The sequence below is a fragment of the Podarcis bocagei genome (genome assembly GCF_964188305.1).
Source record: "Podarcis bocagei genome assembly, chromosome: 2".
NCBI lineage: Eukaryota > Metazoa > Chordata > Lepidosauria > Squamata > Lacertidae > Podarcis > Podarcis bocagei.
Window position 1 is genome coordinate 8,728,728 of NC_138126.1, and position 19,228 is coordinate 8,747,955.

The 19,228-nt window shown below is 51.6% G+C and overlaps 2 protein-coding genes, 1 long non-coding RNA gene and 1 pseudogene across 4 annotated transcripts in view; 1 reads left to right on the forward strand and 3 right to left on the reverse strand.

Annotated features, from left to right (window-relative positions):
• The window catches only part of LOC308580876 (major histocompatibility complex class I-related gene protein-like), a 58,351-nt pseudogene extending 51,532 nt beyond the window's left edge, over positions 1–6,819 (reverse strand). Inside the window, exons 1-2 of the transcript XR_014013455.1 lie at positions 6,796–6,819; positions 1,325–1,621 (exon numbers count right to left, since the gene is read on the reverse strand). The product of XR_014013455.1 is annotated as a major histocompatibility complex class I-related gene protein-like (transcript). The remainder of the gene's footprint in view (positions 1–1,324; positions 1,622–6,795) is intronic.
• A 5,293-nt stretch (positions 6,820–12,112) lies between these two features.
• Positions 12,113–19,228, reverse strand: part of LOC308580863 (major histocompatibility complex class I-related gene protein-like) — a 30,599-nt gene continuing 23,483 nt past the window's right edge. Inside the window, 5 exon segments of the mRNA XM_081183107.1 lie at positions 12,113–13,763; positions 14,289–14,321; positions 14,965–14,991; positions 16,129–16,218; positions 17,309–17,596. Coding sequence (XP_081039233.1) covers positions 13,741–13,763; positions 14,289–14,321; positions 14,965–14,991; positions 16,129–16,218; positions 17,309–17,596 — 461 coding nt within the window. The 3' untranslated portion in view covers positions 12,113–13,740.
• Positions 12,129–19,228, forward strand: part of LOC308581252 — a 93,384-nt gene continuing 86,284 nt past the window's right edge. The window contains exon 1 of the long non-coding RNA XR_014004887.1: positions 12,129–12,494. This is a non-coding gene — a long non-coding RNA (uncharacterized lncRNA). The remainder of the gene's footprint in view (positions 12,495–19,228) is intronic.
• LOC308580968 (class I histocompatibility antigen, F10 alpha chain-like) overlaps positions 17,160–19,228 on the reverse strand; it is a 78,535-nt gene continuing 76,466 nt past the window's right edge. The window contains exon 5 of the mRNA XM_081183325.1: positions 17,160–17,211. Within this exon, the coding sequence (XP_081039451.1) occupies positions 17,175–17,211 (37 nt within the window). The 3' untranslated portion in view covers positions 17,160–17,174. The remainder of the gene's footprint in view (positions 17,212–19,228) is intronic.

A 19,228-nucleotide genomic window follows, 5' to 3' on the forward strand; every position in this document is an offset into this window, starting at 1 on the left:
GGATCCACTTCTAAGACCCTCCCCTCCCAGGGCAGGGGCTCCCCCCACTTCAAACCACAAAGGCTCAGAGCAAGGCTGCCTCTGGTTGTGGCATCTGGCTAAACAACACAGGCAGTTCTGCTCAGTGGTCGGGAGACAAAGAGCCACAAAATGAGTCACACGTGAGACCCCAAAGTGAGGAGGAATCTGAAGGAACCAGTGGTCTCCACCACCCTTTGCCCAGCCCTGTAGCAGACACAGTGAGGGGGCAGCCCCCCATATCAAGAGGGTTCAAGAGAGAAATAACAGGTCTTACTCTTTAGTTCTTAAAGCTTTTAAGTTTCATTGAGAATTTTTATGCAACAAGCAACTTTTAAACTAATGCTAGTATTATATTCATACCATTTTCCATTAGAGAACCACAAAAGCCATTTACAATAAAGATTTAACTAGGTAGCCATGTTGGTCTGACGCAGTCGAAATAAAAAAAATAAAAAATTGTCCAGTAGCACCTTAGAGACCAGCCAAATTTGTTCTGGGTACTGTAAAAGCTTTCATGAGCATGCACACTTCTTCAGATACAGTGTGCAAAACGTAGTGAAAGGGGCTGTACAGAAATGGCACAGAGGAGCCCTGCATAATTTACAAAATCTACATTTTTGACAGGCAACAGGAAGGGTTTTTTTTGGGGGGGGGGAGTCAGAGGTGTAAAGCAGGAGAACCTGATTATGAATGTGCCTGTGAAAGGGAACTCCTGAGCAAAACAACACTGGGAATTGCGGGTGGGGACCCCTTACTCAGACATCCCCCCCCCCCGCAATGAAGTCAGCTCTACACCCATCCAGCTCCCACCTCCAGGCTGGTCTCCAGAGTTTTTAGCTGAGTTTTCAGAGCGGCTGAGTGTTAGAAGAGGGAAGGTAAAAAATAGAAGAGGGAAGACCTGTACTCTGTCTGTCTGTCTCTCTGTCTGACACGCACACGCACACACTCACACACAAACCAGGGTCAACACGAAGCTGCGGGGGGGGGGGCGGGCGGGACAGGCGACTCACTTTCCCCACCATGAATCCTGCCAACACCTTCAAGCTTTGCTTTGTTCTTTGACTGAGCTTACGAGCCCAGGAGTGACGCGGCCCCTGCCCCGGGCGGCATACAAAACAAGCCCCAAGTCTGGGAAAGAGATGTCTGGGAAGGGATCCGGCTCCACTTCGGACAGGAAACCCCCCGATCGCCCCTTTCAGTGCCCACGAAATGCAATTCACCAAGAGTCGTGTCACACCCCCCCCCAAAAAAAAGGGCTTAGTGGAAATGATTTTCTCCCCCCGCCCCAGAGCAGAGTCCTTACCTGCGCAGTCCAGGAGCAGCAGCAGGTGGGCAGCCGCCCCCAGGATCAGGGGGGGCCAGCGGAGGAGGAGGAGGACCCCCATCTCCCCCCAAAACGAAGCTCCCCTTTCCCTCCTCTCACTCCAGCAACGTCCTTCTCCCTCCGACTCCGAGACCCGCTCTCTGCCCCGCCTGCGGAACCAGCAGCAGAGCGAGCCGGGATTGGGCGAGGGGAAAATATTCCACCAATCAGAAATCGGCGCGCTGATCGCGGCATCGGTCGCCAGGCAGAACTCGAGGCGCAAGTTTGGGAGCGAGGCTGGAGAGGGAAAGAGAAAGTGATTGCAGCTCCTCGCTGGGAATCGCCGCCTCCCTCCCTCCCTTCCTCTCAGCTCTTCCTGTCCTGCCCTGCAGGGAGGGCGGACGGGGGTTGCCAGGGGAGGACCCCAGGTTCAGTCCCCGCATCTCCAGGGGGTGTGTGTCTGGGAATGCCCCCTCTCTGAAACTGGGGAGAGGGACTGTGAGATCCTGAGCGAGGTGGACTCCTGGGCTGAGTCAGTGCAGGGCAGCCTCCTGGGTCGTATTTTTAAGAAGCCCTTGCTTGGCTTCAAAGATGGCTCCCTTCTTCCTCCACTGTCAGAGGCAGTAAATGCATTCGCATCCCACTCGCTGGGTGTCCCTCTTCCTTCCTCCTTGCATGCTTCCTTACTGGGGCATCTGGGGGGCCACTGGGAGACCCCCATGCTGGACTCAATGGGCCCCTTTGGGGTGATCCAGCAGCCTGGCTCTTCTCCTGCGTCCCTCCATCTAGTCGCAGGGGGTTCCAGTGGTTAACTGTGTGCCTTGTCAAGAAATGCTCAGTGCTGCAACTAGGGCTGAACCTCAGGGTTGAAGTCAAAACAGAGAGAGAGAGAGAAAGCGTATGACCACACAGACAAGGGAAGCAGGTGCTGGGACGCTGACAAACGTTTGGTTTTAGCACAGGGTCAGGCCAGAGCCCGCCAGCTTGCCACAATTTCCTTTCTCCATGTGCTTTTTAAAGGAGCATTTTATATCTCCACATATCTCTGCTTCCTGGCCCAACATGAGTTTCTCTCCCCCTGCCTGGGACCCTCTTGAGTCTGCAGGCCCAGGGTGTTGGGGTCAGGGAGGCCCCCTTTGCCCAGCCAGCAAGACCCAGGGGCTGCCCAGCCTCTTCTGGAAGGCCCTGAGCCCAGGCTGGGTGCTTGGCCCAGAGAGGGCTTGGCCCACATCCCACTGCCAGAAGCCTGAACGTTTGAAGCCTGAGCTAAGCATGGGACACACAGAGAAGCTGCTGCCTTTTCCAAGAAGTCAGGAGAGAGACAAGTAGTGGCCGCTCCTTGCCCAGGTACAAGGAAGCTTTGGATTTAAGGGGGGGGCTGTGAAGTTGGAAGGTAAAGAATTATTTGGGATTTATTCTTTTCCCAAGCTGCATGATCTCTGTCATCCCTATTTCCCCTTGTCTGATGCCGAAATATTATTGTGAGTTTGGGGGGTGGTCTTAGTCTGCAGGATGCCTGAGTCCCTTCTGATTCCTGGATCCAGCCAAGGTTGAAATCTGATGGAGGGATCCATTGTTGAACTATCTTGGTGAGATGATGGCCGTAGATGTCACCTAAGCCCCCTCACTAGTATAAGAAAAGAAGCCCCTGTGAAGAAGGAGGCTGGCTGTTTTGAGGGGGGCTCTCCTGGACCCACTTTGGGGACTCCATGGGCTCAGTCACCTCAGGGACGTCTTAAGCTTCACTTTTCACCTGCTCCATCCAGTTTTTCCTGGACAGGGATAGTCTGCCCACAAGGATCCATGTTCTGCTCACCTCCTGACAGGATTATTGCAATATATGTTGTTTTTCCCAGTACAGTAGGGATGCTTCAGCTGCTACAAGATAAACCTGACAGGACTTTCACTGTCACAGCTCATTTAGGGCCAAATCTCACCAGGGCCAAAAGACCCTCTGCCTGTTTGTCTGGTTCTGAGTTCAATTCAAAGGGCTAGTCTTCTTTTAGAAAGTCCTCGGTGGCTTGAGGCGCCTTCTGCTCCCCTGGTCTCCTCTGCGGAGACTTTTCTCCCTCTCCTTTCCTCTCTTCATGGAGGTGGAGTGGGCGACAAAAACTAACGACCAGGAGGAAAATGTTTTTGTTCTTTACAGACTTTTTAAAAAGTTTACAGGACTTTAGACATTTTTTTTTTCCTGTTCTTGATATCGTGTGGAAACAGCAACGAGTCTTCTTGCCCCTTAAAGGCTAACAAATAGATTATGGCATAAGAAACGTCCTTGGTGTGTTTCCCTGTTCCAAACTGGATTGTTTCCTAGGGGACTTTGCCCCCTTCTGCCTCCCTCAGCAACCTCTGAGTCAGGTGGGAAAGTCCCAGGGCAGTTCCCAGAACAAGGCCTTTTTATTTTTAATGTTTGTTTTCAGTTTTACTTATAAGAAGAATAGCTGAGGGTGCATTAAATAGTCCTTGGCAAGTTACAATAATCTAAATTTCGTTTGCATGCCAAGCTAGCAAAGGAATTTCAAGTAACCATCTCAGGCTGCTTGACTGACATTTCTCACAGGAATTGAAGAACGGAGGCAGATTTTGCTGAGAAAGTCGTCGTCCTTCATTAACACTGGGGTGTGTTTGTGCTTGTTTCCAGGGTAGATTACTGCCCTCACGCTCTCTCTCTGCCACAAGACACCCTCACCCATTTCTCCACAGTCTCATTTGTATTTTCTCACTTTCTCATTTTCTCGATCCTCCGCTGCCCCCTGCTGGCTGCTTTCTTCCCCAGCTGAAATGGAAATCAGGTGATTTCTAGGAAACCCTTCAAGGGACCAGTTCAAGACACGGGTTGCAAAAAAAAGGTCAAGGTTCCCACATATATCAGAGATTTGCAATTGTTGAAAATGCAAGACAGTAAGAGCCGTGGCAAAATGATACAGGCAACTCCCCACATGCACGCCACATACATGCACATAAGCACAAGGCCTTGTGAGCAGCCCCTCCCCAGAGCCCCAAGAGGACGTGTGCTCAGGCCAAGCCAGCCACTTCTTCCTTGGAGGGAGGGCAAAATGCCTGAGGTGGTTTCCGTGCTTGATCACCATGTGCCAAAGTCAGGAAAGACCAAAGACTGTCCTTCTGAAAGACATTTCTGGGTACCGATCTCCCCGCCAGGCTGCAATCCTGGAGGGCTGTTGTGGCTTTTGGATTGTCACTTGAGGGGAAAGGGGGCATTTCTCAATGGTGTGGGGCTTCAACTGTTTAAGGCAGGCCCCACGCTACTTTTTGGGCTGCTAGAGGTGGCCACTAGTCAGTTTGCAAAAATCCAGCCAGAGACTTTTAATAATCTTCAGGCTGCAGGACATGATGTTGTCGTCATTGAGCCAGGAAAGAGACGCACCAGCGAAACACCACCATTTTGTTTCCTCTTCTGCAGCCTGGCCTTCACAAAATGGCTTCCGTTCCTGGCAGGCAGGAGGGTGGGGACCAGCCTTGCCCTGAACACTTTCCTCCCTTCAGGGGAGAGGTTTGCTCAGGGTGAGACTGGCCAAGGAAGAAAGGGAAAGCCACAGCAGCTCCCACCATAACACAGCCTGTTTGAGAGGAATTAATATATAGATTTGGCTGTTTGTCGGGTGATGGTTTTGTCCCCCCTCACAATGAGTGACTGGGGCTTGTTATGTATTGAAGTGCTCACCCTGGTCACCAGGGTATTGTGTAGATAGTTTTCACTCAGGCCCACGTCAGTTAATTTAGGCGGGAAACCCTGGTTTGTTGCTGTTACAATGTGACAGCCGGCTGCCTATAAAAGCAGGCCGCCTGAGCTGTTTGCTGTTCAGTTCAGTTCCAGCTTACATATAAAGATCTACTTGGAGGAATCTCTGTGTCGTCTGCTTTGTCAACCCACTACTTAATAGGTCTCATCCACTCTTCCACTTCTCCCACCTCTTTCTGCTGTAGAAACTGGCTGCTCACGGCTGAATCGGAGCAAACATCAACCAGGTCTTCTGCAGATTGACGTTTGCTCCGATTTAGCAGTAAAGAGTGGATTTTCTGGGGGAAGCAGCAGGGCAAACAGAACATGGCTCGGGCCAGGGCTTTTTCCAGCCAGAACTCAGTTCCTTCACCTCTCAGGTGGGCACCTTTGCCATCCTAAGAGAATAAGGGCAGCCTTCATGGCGAGTTCCAGCACCCCTTTTTCTAGAGAAACAGCACTCTCCCCAGGGGCCCCAGAAGGCCTTCACACTCCAACAGCCCCAGGAAGCTTCAACCACCTCCCAGTGAGACCAGACTCTCCCCAGGGGCACCTGGTAGGGGCATTATGAAATGGATGTTCTTCTTCCAGTGTCAGAGGCAGTAAATGCATTAGCGTCCCACTCATTGGGTGTCCCTCGTGTCCTCCTTGCATGATTCCTTACTGGGGCATCTGGGAGGCCACTGGGAGACCGCCATGCTGGACTCAATGGGCCCCTTTGGGTTGACCCAGCAGCTCGGCTCTTCTCCTGTGTTCCTCTACCTAGTGGCAGGGGGTTCCCGCGGTTAACTGTGTGCCTTGTAAAGAAATGCTCAGTGTTGCAACTAGGGCTGAACCTTAGCGATGAAGTCAAAACACACATGGAGAGAGAGCGTATCACTACACAGAGAAGGGAAGCAGGTGCTGGGACACTGACAAACCCATTTGGTTTTAGCACAGGGTCAGGCCAGAGGCTACCAGCTTGCCATTATTTCCTTTCCCCATGTGCTTTTTAAAAGGGCATTTTATATCCCCACATATCTCTGCTTCCTGCCCCACCATGAGTTTCTCTCCCCCTGCCTGGGACCCTCTTAAGTCTGCAGGCCCAGGGGAGTTGGGGTCAGGGAGGCCCCCTTTGCCCAGCCAGCAAGACCCAGCGGCTGCCCAGCCTCTTCTGGAAGGCCCTGAGCCCAGGCTGGGTGCTTGGCCCAGAGAGTGCTTGGCCCACATCCCACTTCCAGAAGCCTGAACGTTTGAAACCTGAGCTAAGCATGGGACACACAGAGAAGCTGCTGCCTTTTCCAAGAAGTCAGGAGAGAGACAAGCAGTGGCCGCTCCTTGTCCAGGTACAAGGAAGCTTTGGGTTCAGGGGGGGGGGCTGTGAAGTAGGAAGGTAAAGAATTATTTGGGATTTCTTCTTTTCCCAAGCTGCATGATCTCTGTCATCCCTATTTCCCCTTGTCTGATGCCGAAATATTATTGTGAGTTTGGGGGGTGGGGTTAGTCTGCAGGATGCCTGAGTCCCTTTTAATTCCTGGATCCAGCCAAGGTTGAAATCTAATGGAGGGATCCATTGTTGACCTATCTTGGTGGGATGATGGCCGTAGATGTCCCCTAAGCACCCTCACTAGTATAACCAAAGAAGCCCCTGTGAAGAAGGAGGCTGGCTGTTTTGAGGGGGGCTCTCCTGGACCCACTTTGGGGACTCCATGGGCTCAGTCACCTCAGGGACGTCTTCAGCTTCACTTTTCACCTGCTCCATCTAGTTTTTCTGGACAGGGATAGTCTGCCCACAAGGATCCATGTTCTGCTCACCTCCTGACAGGATTATTGTAACATGTGGTGTTCTTCCCCAATACAGTAGGGAAGCTTCAGGGGCTACAAGATAAACCTGACAGGATTTTCACTGTCACAGCTCATTTAGGGCCAAATCTCACCAGGGCCAAAAGACCCTCTGCCTCTTTGTCTGGTTCTGAGTTCAATTCAAAGGGCTAGTCTTGTTTTAGAAAGTCCTCGGTGGCTTGAGGCTCCTTCTCCTCCCCTGGTCTCCTCTGTGGAGACTTTTCTCCCTCTCCTTTCCCTTCTTCGTGGAGGTGGAGTGGGCGTCAACAGCAACTAATGGCCAGGAGGAAAATGTTTTCTTCTCCACATGCTTTTAAAAAGGTTTTCAGGACTTTAGACATTTCTGTATAGCTTTGTTATGTGATTTTAAACCACCATTGAACCAATTTAGGGAGATGGTGGCATGAAATTGAACAAATAACGAAAGCAGCTGCTTGAAGCAGCCCTTCCAGGAAGGAGGAGGCAGCCATTTCCCCTCCGTTTCTGCATCACTTCCAGCCCTCCACAAAATGGCTTCCGTCCCCGACAAGCAGGCCGGGTGGGGCTGCCTCAGCCTCCCCGCTTCCCTCCCTGCAGAGGAGACATTTGGTGCAAGGGAGAGCAGCCAAACAAGGCAGAAACCGAAAGCCACAGCAGCCCACAGATCAGGTTGCCTGACTGGGAGATCGGCAGGCAGAAATGTCGCTCAGGGGAAGACGCTTTCTTTCTCCCCACAATGTCCCTCAGCGCCCAGATGGGGAGACCTTTGGCATTTCTCCCTCTTGGCCTGGCCTGGGCCCCCTCCAGCCTTGGAAAGACCCGTCTCCCTCAGCATGAAGGACAAAACCCTGAGCCTCCACAGCTCTCTTCCTCAAGGCCAAGTGGCCAGGACTCCTGGGTCCCCTTTGGGAGGAGACTCGGCAGGAGCCAGGACTCCTGGGTCCCCTTTGGGAGGAGACTCGGCAGGAGCCAGGACTCCTGGGTCCCCTTTGGGAGGAGACTCGGCAGGAGCCAGGACTCCTGGGTCCCCTTTGGGAGGAGACTCGGCAGGAGCCAGGACTCCTGGGTCCCCTTTGGGAGGAGACTCGGCAGGAGGCAGGACTCCTGGGTCCCCTTTGGGAGGAGACTCGGCAGGAGCCAGGACTCCTGGGTCCCCTTTGGGAGGAGACTCGGCAGGAGCCAGGACTCCTGGGTCCCCTCTGGGAGGAGACTCGGCAGGAGCCAGGACTCCTGGGTCCCCTCTGGGAGGAGACTCGGCAGGAGCCAGGACTCCTGGGTCCCCTTTGGGAGGAGACTCGGCAGGAGCCAGGACTCCTGGGTCCCCTTTGGGAGGAGACTCGGCAGGCGCCAGGACTCCTGGGTCCCCTCTGGGAGGAGACTCGGCAGGAGCCAGGACTCCTGGGTCCCCTCTGGGAGGAGACTCGGCAGGAGCCAGGACTCCTGGGTCCCCTTTGGGAGGAGACTCGGCAGGAGCCAGGACTCCTGGGTCCCCTCTGGGAGGAGACTCGGCAGGAGCCAGGACTCCTGGGTCCCCTCTGGGAGGAGACTCGGCAGGAGCCAGGACTCCTGGGTCCCCTTTGGGAGGAGACTCGGCAGGAGCCAGGACTCCTGGGTCCCCTTTGGGAGGAGACTCGGCAGGCGCCAGGACTCCTGGGTCCCCTCTGGGAGGAGACTCGGCAGGAGCCAGGACTCCTGGGTCCCCTCTGGGAGGAGACTCGGCAGGAGCCAGGACTCCTGGGTCCCCTCTGGGAGGAGACTCGGCAGGAGCCAGGACTCCTGGGTCCCCTCTGGGAGGAGACTCGGCAGGAGCCAGGACTCCTGGGTCCCCTTTGGGAGGAGACTCGGCAGGAGCCAGGACTCCTGGGTCCCCTTTGGGAGGAGACTCGGCAGGCGCCAGGACTCCTGGGTCCCCTCTGGGAGGAGACTCGGCAGGAGCCAGGACTCCTGGGTCCCCTCTGGGAGGAGACTCGGCAGGAGCCAGGACTCCTGGGTCCCCTCTGGGAGGAGACTCGGCAGGAGCCAGGACTCCCGGGTCCCCTCTGGGAGGAGACTCGGCAGGAGCCAGGACGCCTGGGTCCCCTTTGGGAGGAGACTGGGCAGGAGCCAGGACTCCTGGGTCCCCTTTGGGAGGAGACTCGGCAGGAGCCAGGACTCCTGGGTCCCCTTTGGCAGGAGACTCGGCAGGAGCCAGGACTCCTGGGTCCCCTTTGGGAGGAGACTCGGCAGGAGCCAGGACTCCTGGGTCCCCTTTGGGTGGAGACTCGGCAGGAGCCCGGACTCCTGGGTCCCCTTTGGGAGGAGACTGGGCAGGAGCCAGGACTCCTGGGTCCCCTTTGGGAGGAGACTGGGCAGGAGCCAGGACTCCTGGGTCCCCTTTGGGAGGAGACTCGGCAGGAGCCAGGACTCCTGGGTCCCCTCTGGGAGGAGACTCGGCAGGAGCCAGGACGCCTGGGTCCCCTCTGGGAGGAGACTCGGCAGGAGCCAGGACTCCTGGGTCCCCTCTGGGAGGAGACTCGGCAGGAGCCAGGACGCCTGGGTCCCCTCTGGGAGGAGACTCGGCAGGAGCCCTTGACGCCTGGGTCCCCTCTGGGAGGAGACTCGGCAGGAGCCAGGACTCCTGGGTCCCCTTTGGGAGGAGACTCGGCAGGAGCCAGGACTCCTGGGTCCTGTTTCTGGCAGGCAAAAGGCATCTTCCTCTCTAGCTGACTCTGCCTTCAAAAAATGAATATTTCTATCCAGGTGGCATTCATGTTCTCCTCATAACGGCCCTGAGAGGCCCAAGGTCCCTGAGGGAGCTTCATGGCTACGTTGGGATTTGAACCCAGGACTCCCAGGCTCCTATATCCCAGTCAAACCACAGCCCCACACTGGATCCTTGTAGGCTTCTCCACCTCTCAAGACCTGCAGGGACATCTCTCCTGACATTATTTTCGTCCCCTTCTTGGTGTTGTGTGGAAACAGCAACGAGTCTTCTTGCCCCTTAAAGGCTAACAAATAAATGATGGCATAAAAGCGTCCTTGGTGTGTTTCTCTGATCCAAACTGGATTGTTTCCCAGGGGACTTTGCCCCCTTCTGCCTCCCTCAGCAACCTCTGAGTCAGGTTGGAAAGTCCCAGGGCAGTTCCCAGAACAAGGCCTTTTTATTTTTAATATTTGTTTTCATTTCTACTTATAAGAATAGCTGAGGGTGCAGTAAACAGTCTTTGGTGTGTTACAATAATCTAAATTTCGTTTGCATGCCAAGCTAGCAAAGGAATCTCAAGTGACTGCATCTCAGGCTGCTTGACGGACATTTCTCACAGGAATTGAAGAACGGAGACAGATTTTGCTGAGGAAGTGCTCATCCTTCATTAGCACTGGTGTTTGTGTGTGTTTGTCTCCTGCCCTGACACGCTCTCTCTGCCACAAGACACCCTCACCCATTTCTCCACAGTCCCTAGTTGTCTTTTCTCGCTTTCCCCTTTTTGTGATCCTCCGCTGCCCCCTGCCGGCTGCTTTCTTCCCCGGCTGAAGTGGAAATCAGGTGATTTCTAGGAAATCCTTCAAGGGACCAGTTGAAGCAAGTCACGGGTTGCAAAAAAATTGTCAAGGTTCCCACATATATCACAGCTTTGGAATCGGTGCAAGTGGGTGTATGCCTACCTATGGTGTGGGAAAGCGGAAATATATAAAACTTTTACAAATCAGGTAATCAGAAAAAACCTATTTAGAATATGGGAAAAGTATGAAAACTTATTAAAAAGAAAAACACCACTGTGGATATCCCCAGTGGAAGCTACGACCAGGAAAAGAATAAATATGGATAAGCAGTGGTTAACTTACAGTGAAATTTTATCTCTTACAGGACAGGAACCAAAACTGAGAAATGTCGAGTCAAGAAACCTGGTTACGGATTGGCTACAGGTTGTTAGGAAAATTATAGGAGATACAAATATAAAAGCATTATAAAAAATGTACAAACTGCTCTTGGAGTGGGAAATTAAGAGGAATTGATGAAAACAAGCATGATTAAGTGGGCACAAGATGTGGATCACAATGTTGATCATGAATTATGGGGAAAGTTGTGGAAAAGTAAATAAGAATTTTAAAGCATGTTATGCGAGATAAAAGAAAATATGATGAAAATGGCCCACAGATGGTATTTAACACCGTCCAGATTGGCAAGAAAGTCTAAAAAAAGAAAAAGGTCTATGTTGGAAGTGTAATAAAATTGAGGGATCTTTTATTCACATGTGGTCCTGTAAAATAATTAAGGAATATTGGGGATTTAATGAAATAAAAAAGATGCTTAAAAAAACTTTCCCCAAAACACCTGAGTTTTTCCTCTTGGGGATGGTAGCAATGGAGGGCCCCCCCACCCCAAAAGCAAAAGTGTTTCTTACTAGACACCACCACTACAGTCCACTGGCACAAAGGTGGAAAACAAGCATTATTTATTTATTTATTTTTATCCCGCCCATCTGGCTGGGTTTCCCCAACCACTCTGGGCGGTTCCCAACCAAATATTAATAACACAATACAGCATCAAACATTAAAAACTTCCCTAAAAAGGGCTGCCTTCAGATGTCTTCTACATGTCAGGTAGTTGTTTATCTCTTTGACATCTGATGGGAGGGCATTCCACAGGGCGGGCACCACTACCGAGAAGGCCCTCTGCCTGGTTCCCTGTAACTTGGCTTCTCGCAATGAGGGAACCGCCAGAATGCCCTCGGAGCTGGACCTCAGTGTCCAGGCAGAACGATGGGGGTGGAGACGCTCCTTCAGGTAAATAATTCTTTTTAAAAATGGATCCCCACCCCACGGAGGCTTGTTTTCAAGGTGGGCATGCACCCCTTCCCATTTAGCAATGAAGGAGCTGGTGGAGCTGCCCAAACTTTAACATACAACGCAGTCTACACCCTTCTAAGATTATACAATAAAATTATGATACAGGAATAATAATTCAGTTCAGTTCTCCATGTGTTGCCTAGATGTACTATTATCTGCATGTGTGCATGTGAAAATGATTGTGCAGTGCTCCACTATTGCCTTAAGTTGTGTTTTCTGTCAAGTCCCATTGTACGTAGCATAATTCACCCACCAAGGCCAGCCCAATACATTTTGACACCTGAGGCAGGCCCCAAAATGGCCTCCCACTCCCCACCAGGGAAAAAGAAGCGAGGGAAGTTTTCTAATCAGGGCAGAGTCTGTGAATTTTTTCAGGAACTTCAAAATCTCTGGAACTCCTGTGATAAGAAGGCAATAACCACTAAAGACAAAGGGGCTGCACCCTTATTTATTTAAGTCAAACATATATTACAAAAGTAAAAAATAATAATTACACCCAGTGTCTTCAAAGGAAGGTGCAGCAAATCCATTGGGTTAGGCGAGAAGAGTCCTGCGGCCCCTGGAGGTCTCCTTCCAGGCTTCCTCCTTGGCTGTCAGCAGGATCAGTCCCTCTCATCTCCCGTAGGAGAGTCACTACACCCCATCCCCTCTGCCTCTCTACCTCTTTCTCAGTTCCCTGCTTCTCCATTTCCCCCTTCAGCTGCTTCTTCCTCCCCCTCCAGCCTGTTTCTCAACACACTGCCCCAGGGCATCATGGGAGGCCCAGGGTGGAGCCCCAGAGAACGGCAGCTGGTTGTCCTGGACGTGGAGCTCCATGAACCAGGCTGGAGAACTGGAGCCTTGAAGGTATCGGGACAGAAAGAGGGTCTGGAGGAAACTGCCTCAGCAGCTGCCATTGCCATGGGGAGGGTCTGAATGCCCCCTGGAGCTCCTCATTCTCTGCTCTGCCTGAGGATGTTTGAAGAGAGGCCTCAACTCCAGCAGAGGTCACCTCTGGATCACTCTGGATCTAGTCAGACAGGAGAGTGAGGTTCTGGGGATGCAGGAGGTGACCCAAGAGGGCTGGTGGTAGACGTCCCTCCCATCTGGGCTCTTGGTCAACACAAACAAAACCCCTCCATATCCAGATGTTGTAACTGGAGATGATGTCCTCCTTGGCTTCTACGGGATCAATGACCAACGTCTGTCCTTCATCTTCTGAGGGTTCTGACTTGCAAGGTTCCAGATTAGAATGGGATCCAAATCTGACAGCTTCTCTACTCTTCAGCCACTCAGTTCCTTCTCTCTTTCAGCTTCAACTCCTGAGCATCTAAGCATCCCTCCTACCTGCCAACCATCCCTCCCTGCCAGTTTCTTCACTTCCTCACACAGAAGGTGGGTTGAAAACACTCAGCCAGAGCAGTTAGACTGCTTTTATACATTCCATGACATGACATCCGCTTAGCCAAAGGCTGGGCAGCCCAAGAGGCAGGTCGGCAGTAACAATTTAGCCTATTTCACGCATAATACACCTAAAGCAGTTCTCAAATGTTGCCTTTCCTTCAATTTGGATGGAAAGTGAGTGACATAAGATTGGGGAAGGGCTTGTGGAGGGAACCACAGCAACAAATAACCAAGAGATACCATCAAAATCACTGCAAGTGGTTGTCAATCTCCTCATCCCCTTTTTATATTATAATTTTTAAAATGTATTTCTATTAAAGATTTCTTAGTTTACAAAAATGTGTGCAATGTCTCTTATTTCAAGTTGTGTTTTGTACAGATCAGTTTCATTTGTTGTGAGACATTAGTCTCCTCATTAATTTTAAAAGCTTTTAGTTGCATATATCTGGAGGATTTCTCATTAATACAAGCACATTTCTGCAAAGCAAAATTGGCCATAATCCATCAGAAAAGCATGATTACCCTCAAATTCAAGTTACACCTGGAGTCAGAATGGATGGGTGAGAGCCAGGATTAAGGAACATCCGAAACAGCATTAAAGGACAGGAGGGGCTCTGAGCCTCTGCAATTCACAGCCAAACTTGGGCAGGCTCCTTCTGGTCTCATCTCACACACCGGGCTGGTATGAAACTGCAGAAATAAAGAACAGGAGTGTTTCAAAGGTAAGCCAACATCATAGTGTGGGGGCATCAGCATTACAGAGCTAGTGGGAACCCAAAGGCCGTCTAGTCCAGCCTCCCAAGGAAAGCCACCATCCCTCATCATGTCAAATCAGACATGAAATATGCCAGGAGTATCACCAAAATGGGCCTGCAGAGGGCGGCTCAAGCAAGTGAGCCAAGCTGCACACTTTGGGGGAATACCGGAACGACACAAAGCAGTCCTACTGGAAGGAAAAATCCCTTCCGGAACCCCTTCCAAGATCTCTCATTCAGATCCTGCGTAGAACCCATTTGTCAGGTGGAGGGGATCCTCTGTGGAACTCAGATGGACACATGGAATGAGTCACAAGAGCTTTTTTCAGCTTAATGGACACTGCAGATTATTTCACTCTTTGAAACCCCATGGGGGGGTAACAGGTTTCCCCATTTGAGGATGTTCCCCACAGAGTCTTCTGCAAGAGCCCCCCTGTGCCCCCCCTGTACCCCCACTTACCCCTGGTGGAGCTGCCGGACCCCTGGTCACTTGCTGCAAAAGAGAGGAAACATAGGAGTCAGGATCCCGGGGAGGGAGATCCCACCCCCCCAGCCCTTCTCCTCCCTCCTTCCGACCCCCATCCCAAATCAGTCTCAATATGGGGAGGGGCCTAAGAGAGTTCAGGGACAGGCAGCCCAGAGGCAAGGGGGCTCAAGGACAGCAGTGGGGGGAGAAGCTGGAGGGCAAAGAGAGATGGGCACAGCCTGGCATGGAGGCAGCGGGGGCCTAGAGCGGGGGTGGGTGCGATCTGGGCAGAAAGGCAGAAGGACTGGGGGAGAGCAATGGTGGGTTCCTAACACCCACAGACTTGAGCCAACGGACCAAATCTTTAGCTTCAGGTTCTAGTAGATTAAACCACCAGAGATCCCTCTCTCCCCCCACCCTCGGCTCTTCCTCCTGTTCCTTCTTGGAGCCCCTCCCTCAGCCGACAGTCTCTCTGCAGCCTTTTCCTGGCCCTGAGGGACCCCTTGCTCTCCACAGACAGGCTGAGCAGACAGGCTGAAGCTTCCCATCAGGGTCTTGGGCTTCAGGACCAGGCCACCACCAGGTTTAGTTTTGTCTGTCTGTAACCCGTTCCTGCCCCATATTGGGGGGGGGGAATATGTCAGACAGAGAGAGGGGGGGAGTCACTCACTTGGGGTTTCTTCGTAGGCTGATTTCCCTGTGAAGACAAAAGCAGAAGGTCAGAGCTGGAAGGGACCTCCAGAGGCCACACAATCCCATTTCAACCATTTGCTTCTCAGATGCTGAAACCTTCCCAGCAGATGCTTCTCTTGTCTCTTCCAAACACCTCCAAGGAAGGTGAGCCCAGAAGGGGAGCATTTCAAGGAACTCATGTTACAAAGAAGTAGAAAAAATTGAGGAAACTAAATTAAAAAAATCAACATGAAAGCCAGGCATTGGACAAATTCCATGAGGCTGGAAGGAAACATTATCCAGTCCCTTCACTTATTCCTTTTCAGATTATTATTTCACTCCCAGCAGACCCATAATCCTCAAATTTGCCCAGAGAGGGGGGGAGGAAGAGATAATGAACTTTAACACTGCAATTCTAGGCAAGTCTGCTCAGAGGAATGTCCTATTCAGTTCAATACAGCGTCCTCCCAGATCAATATTTATTTATTCATTTAATGAAAATGGCAGGGCAGTTTGCAACATAAAAATACGAAATGAGAGCACAAAATACACAATAAAGCAAAAACACACCAGTAACTCTGCTCCCACAAACACATTTAAAAGGCCAAAGGCCTGGTTAGAAAGAAATGTTTTTGCCTGGCACCTAAAGATTTGTAAGGAAAGCTCCCTGGTAAGTGTGCACAGGACTGAAGAAGAAGAAGAAGAAGAAGAAGAAGAAGAAGAAGAAGAAGAAGAGTTTGGATTTGATATCCCGCCTTCCTCCCCCACAACAAACACTCTGTGAGGTGAGTGGGGCTGAGAGACTTCAAGTGTGACTAGCCCAAGGTCACCCAGCAGCTGCATGTGGAGGAGCTGAGACGCGAACCCGGTTCCCCAGATTACGGGACTACCGCTCTTAACCACTACACCACACTGGCTCTCAGTGACTGAAGGCTTAGGATGGATTAAAACATCAGGTGGGAAGTGAACTTCCTGAGCACAGAGTGAGTGCAAAGCAATGACCAACTGGGCTTTGGGTTCATGTTCAAGGGTGTTTTATGGGGAGGGGTCTCTGTAGGGATGCCAGCGACAATTGCCAGGAATCTCCACCAGCACATTCCCAGTCGGAGGCCGAGACAGAAGGACACAGGAGAGGCAGCAAACACATCCAGGGTTTACTTACTGAGCTTCTTGATGGTGAAGATGATCCCAGAGACCAGCAGGATGGCCGCCATGACACCCAAAATGGCTCCCACAATGAGCCACAGGTTGACTAAAAGGGGACAAGAGATGTTTTTATTCAGACTGGCGGCAGCAGCTCCCCAAGGCCTTAAGCAGGAGACTTGAGTGGAGGTGCTGAGCTATGAGCCTGGGAGGATTTTACGTGTGCAAAGCAGGCCCTCTCTCTCTCCTGACAGGCCAAGGTCTTCTCTCTAATGACCCTGATACAAGGGAGTTTTTTTTCACCAGAGTCCAGCATTAGAGGTCTTCAAAATAACCAATTCATTTAAGGAAGACAGTTGACAGGCACACCTGTTTCATCACAGACTCCAGACTTAAAAGCAGCTCTCCTCCTGCTCAGGCACTTCAGCCTTCTCTGTCCTGACCCTGAGAGGAAGGGATTCCCTCCCCTCTGAGACCCCCCAGAGCCCAGCATTACAGGCCTTCAGGGAAGGCACAAACCCTTGGGGAAAAGCATTTTGTGTAGGGTTGCCATATGTCTGGTTTTTCTTGGACACGTCCTCACGGGCGTTTGGGCTAAGTGGAGATGAGTATCAGTTTTTCTAGCTGGGAACGAGTTGAAGTACTGTCTGTCTGGGGCTGCCTCTTTTAAATTCGCTGCCCCTTTTTCAGTCGCAGGTAGTGTGAATAAGTTAGCCATGTGGAGGAGGTCGTATGATTTTGAAGAAATAACACATCTGCCCACATTCTGTGACATCAGAACTGCTTGGACTTAAAGGCAAAAAGGTGACAGTCAGTTTTTACCTACGACATCCAATTTGAGTTCAAGGCCTATGAGACACTTGCCAGAAAAGGCTGCATCTCTGCTGAAATCTACAGATTCTGATTCAGTTGCTTTCCTCCAGAGCAGCCTTTCTCAACCTGTGGATCCGCAGATGTTGTTGAACTACAACTCCCATCACCCCTAGCTAGCAAGGCCAGAGCTCAGGGATGACAGGAGTTGTAGTCCAACAACATATGGGGACCCACAGGTTGAGAACCACTGCTCTAGAGACATAGACAGGATCCAACTGGGGTTCCCCATCTGAGCTGTGCTGCTGCTGAAGGGAGGAGTTGGGTGGAAATCCCCCTCCCAGAGCCCACCCCTTCCCCTCCTGTCTGTCTGTCTGTCTGTCTCTCACCAGGCTCCTTCTCCCAGGCCACGTCCAGAGGCTTCTCCAGGCTGTCGTGCTCCACGCGGCACCGGAAGCGCTCCCTCTCCTCGGGGTCGATCTTGACGCTGAGCAAGAGATAGTAGGTCCCGTCCGAGTTGGGGGCGACCAATCCTCGGAGGGTGCCCTCCTGCCAGACCTCCCCGTCCTTCACCCAGTTGGCATCAATCTCCTTGGGGTAGAAGCCGTGGACTTGGCAAACGAGGGTCTCCAGGCCATCATAGTCTGCCTTCCTGGTCACCTTCACCACCGGAGCCTCTGCAAAAAGGGTTAACAGAGAGACATCCGCAATGGGAGCCTGGAGGAATCCTGTATTTTTTAAGAGCAGAGGAGCAGGGACCCAAGGGGCAACCTAGTCAGAATCTCACATCTCCGGAAATTAAAAATAACTGTGAATAAATTTCCTCAACCTCCCTTGGCATCTTCCCCAGTCAGTGTCTATGCTGGAACTGTTTATGGTGGAACTGTCTATGGTGGAACCCTGAAAGGGTCCCTTGAGGTTGGAAAGGGCCCATCTCCCTTCCTCACGGCAGCCTCCCCTGGAGTGGAAATGGCAGACCAGGAGGCCCAGTAAGTCAGCAACTTACGCACATACAGCTTTACGCACTTGTCAAAAATATTCTAAAAACCAAAAAGAGGAGGCGGGCGTCTGGGGAAGGACTTTGGCAAACCCAATCTCCCTTGAATCCAATATACACAATTTTGGCTTTAGGCACAATTCGCAGAATGTAACCCTTGTTTAAAAACTGGCTCCCTGGATAGCTGTTGTCTGAAGGGGCTGTTCCAGGATCCCACCCACTTTGCAGTGCCTGGACTGGAAACTCGGTCTAGGAGGGGATGTGACTCTGCTGGGGGGAGCAGGAAGGAAGGAAGGTCAAGCCCTTTCCCCATAGAAACCCCAAACAAGACCTCCCCACCTACCTGTCCTCAGCCAAACCTCCATCCCAAAGAGAATGATTCCCAGCCTCCTTTGCACGTTGTCACCCTTGAAAACGCTTCAATGTGGCTTTGGGAGTGATATCCTCAACCTCAAGAAATATGCTCAGTTTCTCTGGGGTGAATTATCACCAGGCCCCACAGATGAATTTGCTCAGATCTCTCTAAGCACGGCTAATACGAATTATTTCATTTTTTAATAATAATAATAATAATAATAATAATAATAATAATAATAATAATAATAATAATAATTTATTTATACCCCGCCCATCTGGCTGAGTTTCCCCAGCCACTCTGGGCGACTCCCAATCAAGTGTTAAAAACAGTACAGCATTACATATTAAAAACTTCTCTGAACAGGGCTGCCTTAAGATGTCTTCTGAATGTCAGGTAGTTGTTTATCTCTTTGACATCTGATGGGAGGGCGTTCCACAGGGCAGGCGCCACTACCGAGAAGGCCCTCTGTCTAGTTCCCTGTAGCCTCACTTCTCGCAATGAGGGAACTGCTAGAAGGCCCTCAGCGCTGGATCTCAGTGTCCAGGCTGAACGATGGGGGTGGAGACGCTCCTTCAGGTATACTGGACCGAGGCCGTTTAGGGCTTTAAAGGTCAGCACCAACACTTTGAATTGTGCTCGGAAACATACTGGGAGCCAATGCTGATCTCTCAGAACCGGTGTTATGTGGTCTCGGTGGCCACTCCCAGTCACCAGTCTAGCTGCTGCATTCTGGATTAATTGCAGTTTCCGGGTCACCTTCAAAGGTAGCCCCACGTAGAGCACGTTGCAGTAGTCCAAGCGGGAGATAACCAGAGCATGCACCACTCTGGCGAGACAGTCCGTGGGCAGGTAGGGTCTTAGGCTGAGTACCAGGTGGAGCTGGTAGACAGCTGCCCTGGACACAGAGTTAACCTGCGCCTCCATGGACAGCTGTGAGTCCAAAATGACTCCCAG